The sequence below is a fragment of the Corapipo altera genome, unplaced genomic scaffold (assembly GCF_003945725.1).
Source record: "Corapipo altera isolate COAL_440 unplaced genomic scaffold, ASM394572v1 69, whole genome shotgun sequence".
In the NCBI taxonomy this organism is placed as follows: Eukaryota; Metazoa; Chordata; class Aves; order Passeriformes; family Pipridae; genus Corapipo; species Corapipo altera.
Window position 1 is genome coordinate 6,205,981 of NW_020884908.1, and position 5,816 is coordinate 6,211,796.

Genomic DNA, 5,816 nt, shown 5'->3' on the forward strand with positions numbered 1-5,816 from the left:
TATTTACTTGCTTGCTGGTAGGAGACAAAAATAATAAAAGGTACGTGATAACACCTTTTCCCTGCTTACCTGCGTTTCTGCTGCAGGGGACCTTGTACCAGGGGCCACCCTGGGGACCCAGAGCTGGTGGTCCAGGAGAGCCCTCATGACCTGGAACATCTTCCCAGCACCTCAGGAAGAGCAGCACAACCCTTGCTCACATTGCAGCAGTGATGGCCATAATACAGCAAAGCTCCAGGCCCAGCTCGTTGTGGTCATTGGCCAGATTTTCTACTCCACTACATGGTCACCTAGAGGCAGGGGTGGCCTTTGGGGTACCTGGAAATGGCAGGTGTGGGAACACCTTCAGCCTCTGCTTTCCCCCTCACCCCAGCATGCTGTGGCTTCCCATGTAAATAGCCTCCCCTTTGCTCCCCACTCCCTCTAGTCTGGCTCCAAATCGCAGCACGAGTCCCCTGGGAGAGAAGAACAGCAGCACCTCAAACCACACCACTGTGGAGTTTCGTGGATTTAATGGTAATTAAAGAAATCAACAGGGTACATTTCGGCTTTGAAATACAAGTGCAAAAAGGGTACAATATAATGTGTTCTGTACATTTCTTACAAAATATTACATACATCCCATCCTGAAGTGGTACTTCACACCCTGCTGCCCCCATGAACCACATATGGCCACCAGCTGTAGCTTTTCCTTTTTATGTGCAGGACATGGACCTAACAGAAAGCTCCAGCTGGAGTCTTGGAAGAGGTTTTTAGGGCCACGGTAGGTAAATATAAGGGGTGAACACAGGGACTTTTCTGCCCAGCATGCCCAGGAGTGCCAAGCCACCACTGTGCCCTTGGGACAAGTGGCCAGCATCACCCTGCTAGCATTCACAGCTGCTGGCATTCACAGCTGTTCAGAAAATGCCATTTCTTGCTGTGGTTTGGCATTTTCCCTGTGCCTGGCATCACCTACCTCTTCACACCCTGTGCAGTGTGCCCAGGTCTAGCCCTGGCGAACCTGACTCCATTTTAACCACAGCATCTTCTTGAGAAGAAGTCAACCAGGCTATACGGCAAATAAATTAAACCCCTCCTCCCCCCTAACCCCCCATACTGATGAGGCTGTGGGGCACATATCAGTATCCATCCTGGCAGTCATTGTCATCATAGTCAGCAGCAGGTTTGTGACGGAGAGCGCCAAGCCGCCGTTTGCGAATCCCACTCTCCAGGCTCTGCAGCGAGCTGTCATCCTCATGGCTGCTGGACTCGTGGGTGGCATCCTCCTGGGAGTGGCTCTCCTCATTGCCATCCTCCTCCTGGGACTCACTGTTGTCACTCTCTGGGGACCTGCTGTCCTCGCCTGTGTTGTCCTCTGGGCTGCTGTCATCCTCTGGGGATGCACTCTGGCTCTCGCCTGATGTGCTTGGCACAGAGTCAGAGTCATTCTCATCCTCCCGTGACTCCTCCACAGTGTCCTCTATGGACTGGGTCTGGTCCTCATCATCTTCCCTGGACTTGCTCTGGTCACCCTCTTCTTCAGACTCGCTGTCAGGCATGGATGGCACACTCCTGTCCTCAGCAGACTCCCAGTCCTCTTGCCCTTCCCAGGTCCGGCTGTTGCTGTGCTCGTTCAATGTGCTCACTACATCTGGGAACTCCTGTGGTTCTTCATCTGACTGGTCATCAGTGCCCTCCCTGGACCTGCTGTCCTCATCCTCGCTGGAGGGGCTGTCCTCCTCATCCCCATCCTCCCTGGAGCGGCTAGAGCTTTTTTCCTCTGATTCACTGTCAACAGGCTCTTCTGACTGACTGTTGTCCTCCACAGATGGGCTGTCTTCTCCAGAGTCAGCATCCTCAGCCTCTGGGGACCTGCTATCACCCTCCTCCCAGTGGTGGGAGCCAGCCCCCTGGATGTTCTCTCGGCTGTTCCCCAGAGCACGGCGGCCAGCACGGCGCACCCTGTAGCTGCTGCCCCAGCTGTCAAAGGCAGAGGGGTCATCACCCTGCATGGCTCCGTCCTCGAAGTCATAGCTCTCCTCCTCCTGGCTGCTGCTGCTGGCCCCTCCCTGCCTGTAGCTCCGCTCATACCAGCTGCCCATGTAGTTCCTGTACCGCCGGTGGTCCGCCCCAGTGCTCTCGCTGCTGCTGCTGCTGCTGCTGTCGCCGTGCCCTCTGCCAGCCCCGGCATCCCCACGACCAGCATCGCGGTCAGGTTCACCCACCCCATCGGCACCAACCACGTAAGTAGGACCTTCTCCCCTCTCCTCTTCCCCATTCCCATCGAAGGTGTCATCCCCACTGTCATCCTCCTCATCCAGGAACCCGCCGGCGTGGGAGGGAAGCCCGTTGGCTCCAGTGCCATAATGGTCTCCGTTGTCACCATCATCAGTATCACGTGCATCCCCCTCCTGCGGAGGTGACAAACAGAGATGAATGTCAAGGCTTGCAGGTTACAGGCACTATCAGCACTGCTCACCATACAGGCCAAGCTCAGCCTTGACCAATGCCAGATTTGAGGCCAAGGGAGCTTTCCTGGCAGAGCAGAACATGCCTCTCCACTCACTCACCAGGAAACCAAGGTCATTCCCATTGCGGGCACTTGCATCTTCATGATCCACCTGATTCACGTGCTGAGCCTGCCCAACTCGGTCTCCCTTGTCTCGGCCACTGTGCTCACCGAGCTCCTCATCCACAGCATTCCCACCCATCAGGTCCCCGGCAAGGGCATTGTCCCCCCTCTCCACACCAACAGAAGGATGTCTGCCATCTCCACCATCTAGGAGGTTGCCCAGCTTGTTGATGTGCTCTTCATTTGCTGTGTCCTGGAGGCAAAACATGACATGATGCTTTGGTTTATTGAACACCAACTACAGCACATTTTTACTGCTGCTGCAGGACATCATTCCTAAGCCATGCAAGTGCTCAAGACTTTTTCATTGCTTGCACCTCAGCCCTTCAGATATTTCTGCTGATACAAAAAAACCCAGTAGCCACCAACAAAAGGACAACTCAGAAAAGCCCAAACCGTGACAGTTCAGAGCACAGAAACTCCTTTTTCAGGGCCAACACAGCAGAAAGCATCAGGTAAACTGGGAACATGCTCAGGGAGGCAAGTCAAAATGAGGTGAAACCAACCTAGCTTGAAAAGACCAAGTAGATGGGCAAAGCTCAAAGATCTGCAGAAGCAGCAGTTCCCCTCCCAGGTCCCTGGTCCAAGGATGCCTGCCCAAGGCTGGCTCCCCATCCTAGACTTGCTCCATGAGTGGCTGCTACCTGTGGGACTGGGGCACCCCTGGCTTACCTCCTGCTGGGCGCTGGGATGGGTGGACTCATGGCCAGGCACCTAAACACATCCAGGAGACATTCGATCAGTGATCAGTGCACCCTGGCTGGGCCAAACCGATGGGGTTTGGGTGTATCAGTCCAGTGTATACTTACGGGGTGAGTGCTGGCCACGGCCCAGAGGAGCAGCACCAGGAATGCAGCCACCTTCATGTCACCTGTGGTCCCTGTGGCTGTAACAAGGAATAAAGTAATTGCACACTAGTGCAAAGCATTTGCACGTGCCTCTGGCTGTAACTTGGCCCCACAAAGCCCTTCCAGCTGATACAGCCTTGTCATCCTGGCACATGGTGCTCAGCCTGGCATGTCATCAAACAAGCCAAGGACTAGTCCTTGTGCCACCTCCTGGCATCTCCTTTGCAGAAACCTTCCTGTAGTTTGGGATTGGAAATATTTGGCCATGTTCTGGCAGATTTTTTGTCTAAGCATCATGAAAGAGCATTACTGTTCCCCCAGTAATGTCCACCCATCACCCAGGAGAACTCAGTGGCTGTGACAGGAGACAGCACCACAGATGGGCAGCACCATAAGTCTGTGGGCTACAGAGCTGCACTTCCCACCTGGAATGGTTCCCACAGCCCTGTAAAATCTCCCACCACCCCAAAGTGGAGGATCGTGGTAAGGTAAACCCGTGGAGAACTGCATCCCCAGAGGCCGCTGGGTCAGCATCCCAGCAGCACTGCTGCCAGGTAGGCAGGTAAGGCAGTGGGGGCTTTCCTCCAGCTCTGCTCTCATTTTCCAAGTCCCTTAAGCAGCCCAGCACTGCATCTCCATGGGCCACACTAACTGCACTGTGCATCACCCTGCGCCCACAACACAGGCATGCTCCTGATTTCTTCCCTTACAAACCAACTCCTACATCTCAGCTTACAAGCCTTGTGCTTTCTACCAAAACTTGTGAGGAAATTTACAACCCCTATTCCCAAAAATTGCCATTTTTGCTCCAGGCATTTTCGCCAGATCAAGCCAAAGAAACCAAAACTTTTACCTTAAGGTGTCGTGCAAGTCCACGTCTCCTCCGGTGCTGGGAATGGGATGAGCCAGCTGCCTGTGTTGGGATGCTCCGGGCTGTGTGCCCCAGCGTGGTCATGCAGGCATTTAACCGCTGGCCAGTGTCAGCCCCGGGCAGGGGGCAGCCAATGGCACCAGCGGGCAGCGGTGCCACGCGTGGAGATGTCACCGGGAACTGGCCTCCCACGCTTCCTCTGCCCTCCGCCAGGACATCGGCCCTAAAAAAGCTCCTTGTGGTTGCAGGATGACGAGACGGGCTGGCAGTTAATGACTGACTGCACTGACCCTATGTTTTGACTGCTAAATTTATTCCATTCACACACTTCCCGCCATGACACACACAAACAACTACTGCGTCACCCACGCCAAGCACTGGACCCTGTCCCAGAGATGGCATCCTCCTAACCCGTGCACTTGGGAATGGTGTTTGCCCTGTGTCACAGGCCAGGGTGCTGAAACCCACAGGGGATGATTCCCTTGCCAGATCTCAGCCTTCTCCTGTACCTTGGGGCAGGAGCACAAAACCATGCTGGAAGGAAAGGACTTTGTCTATTTTCGTGCCCACACAGGCAAGGGAGAAGGGAAATATTAATGGAGGTGGGTACAGAGCATCTCATCCCCTGCAAGGAGGGAGTGTAACACCCCAGCTCTCCTTCCAGCTACTGGACAGAGGGGAGATGAAACCTCTGCTCTGGAAAACACAGGCAACAACATGTGCACATGAGTATGGGCATGTATAGGCAATTCTATATATATGAACATATATACACATGCTACATATTCCCCAGGGATTCTTGGTGGTAGCATGGACCACCTACTCCAAACAGCACCATGAGGCAGCAGCACAGATGGACCCTCCTCACTCACAGGTACTACAAGATGGAGTTTGCAAACCTCTACAGGTGACAGTGCGACCACAGCTCTCTGCCTGTGTGGAGTAGGACAGGACCAGTATGCCTCAACCATATGCCTGGCTTTTTCTTCTGCCCCAGCATGGGTAGAAGGAAGGCAGCTTCTTTCCCTGTATTTAGCCATTGCTAAATCTTCTGTGCCCACAATACCCCCCTCTGCTGCATGTGCAAGCAGGTTGCTTTGAAGCAGGCGATGCGCCTCTGCTCTGCCAGCTGGGCTCTCCCCACAGTCACCTGCAATGGCCCCTTGGTGCAGGATCCCAAATTCTCAGAGGTGAGTGTAGTGCCCAGGGAACATGGGCACACTGCAGGTTTACAGGGATTCACAGGAGATGGTGGCACTGCAAAATAAGTGACTGAAGGAAACTTGAGCAATAATGATTGAGTCAGGGCTCTGTAAACGGTGGGTTATCTGAATTTGCCCAGGATGTACTTAGCATCTGTAGACAACAGCATCCAGAAAGCATACCTTGTGCTGTGACAGCACTGTGGATGGACAGAGCACCTTGTGAAAACAGATTTGTCAGTCTGCTGTTGTGGGTGCCAGCTTAATTTCATTCTCCAAAA

The 5,816-nt window shown here is 54.0% G+C and overlaps 1 protein-coding gene across 1 annotated transcript; it reads right to left on the minus strand.

Moving 5' to 3' along the window:
• Positions 1-507: 507 nt before the first annotated feature.
• LOC113951642 (dentin matrix acidic phosphoprotein 1-like) lies at positions 508-4,489 on the minus strand. Its single transcript, XM_027652850.1, has 5 exons — positions 4,316-4,489; positions 3,424-3,500; positions 3,287-3,328; positions 2,553-2,807; positions 508-2,393 (listed from the first exon to the last, which is right to left on the minus strand). Exons 2-5 carry the CDS (start codon positions 3,478-3,480, stop codon positions 1,122-1,124), a joined length of 1,626 nt encoding a protein of 541 aa, XP_027508651.1. The 5' UTR covers positions 3,481-3,500; positions 4,316-4,489; the 3' UTR covers positions 508-1,121.
• Between the last annotated feature and the right edge of the window lie 1,327 nt (positions 4,490-5,816).

Coding starts and splice junctions, on each gene's coding strand:
- LOC113951642 (XM_027652850.1), bottom strand. CDS start 3,480: ATGAAGGTGGCTGCATTCCTGGTGCTGCTCCTCTGGGCCGTGGCCAGC. Junction 3,329..3,423: donor CCGTGGCCAGCACTCACCCC/GTAAGTATACAC, acceptor GGATGTGTTTAG/GTGCCTGGCCATGAGTCCAC. Junction 2,394..2,552: donor GGAATGACCTTGGTTTCCTG/GTGAGTGAGTGG, acceptor TCACCTCCGCAG/GAGGGGGATGCACGTGATAC.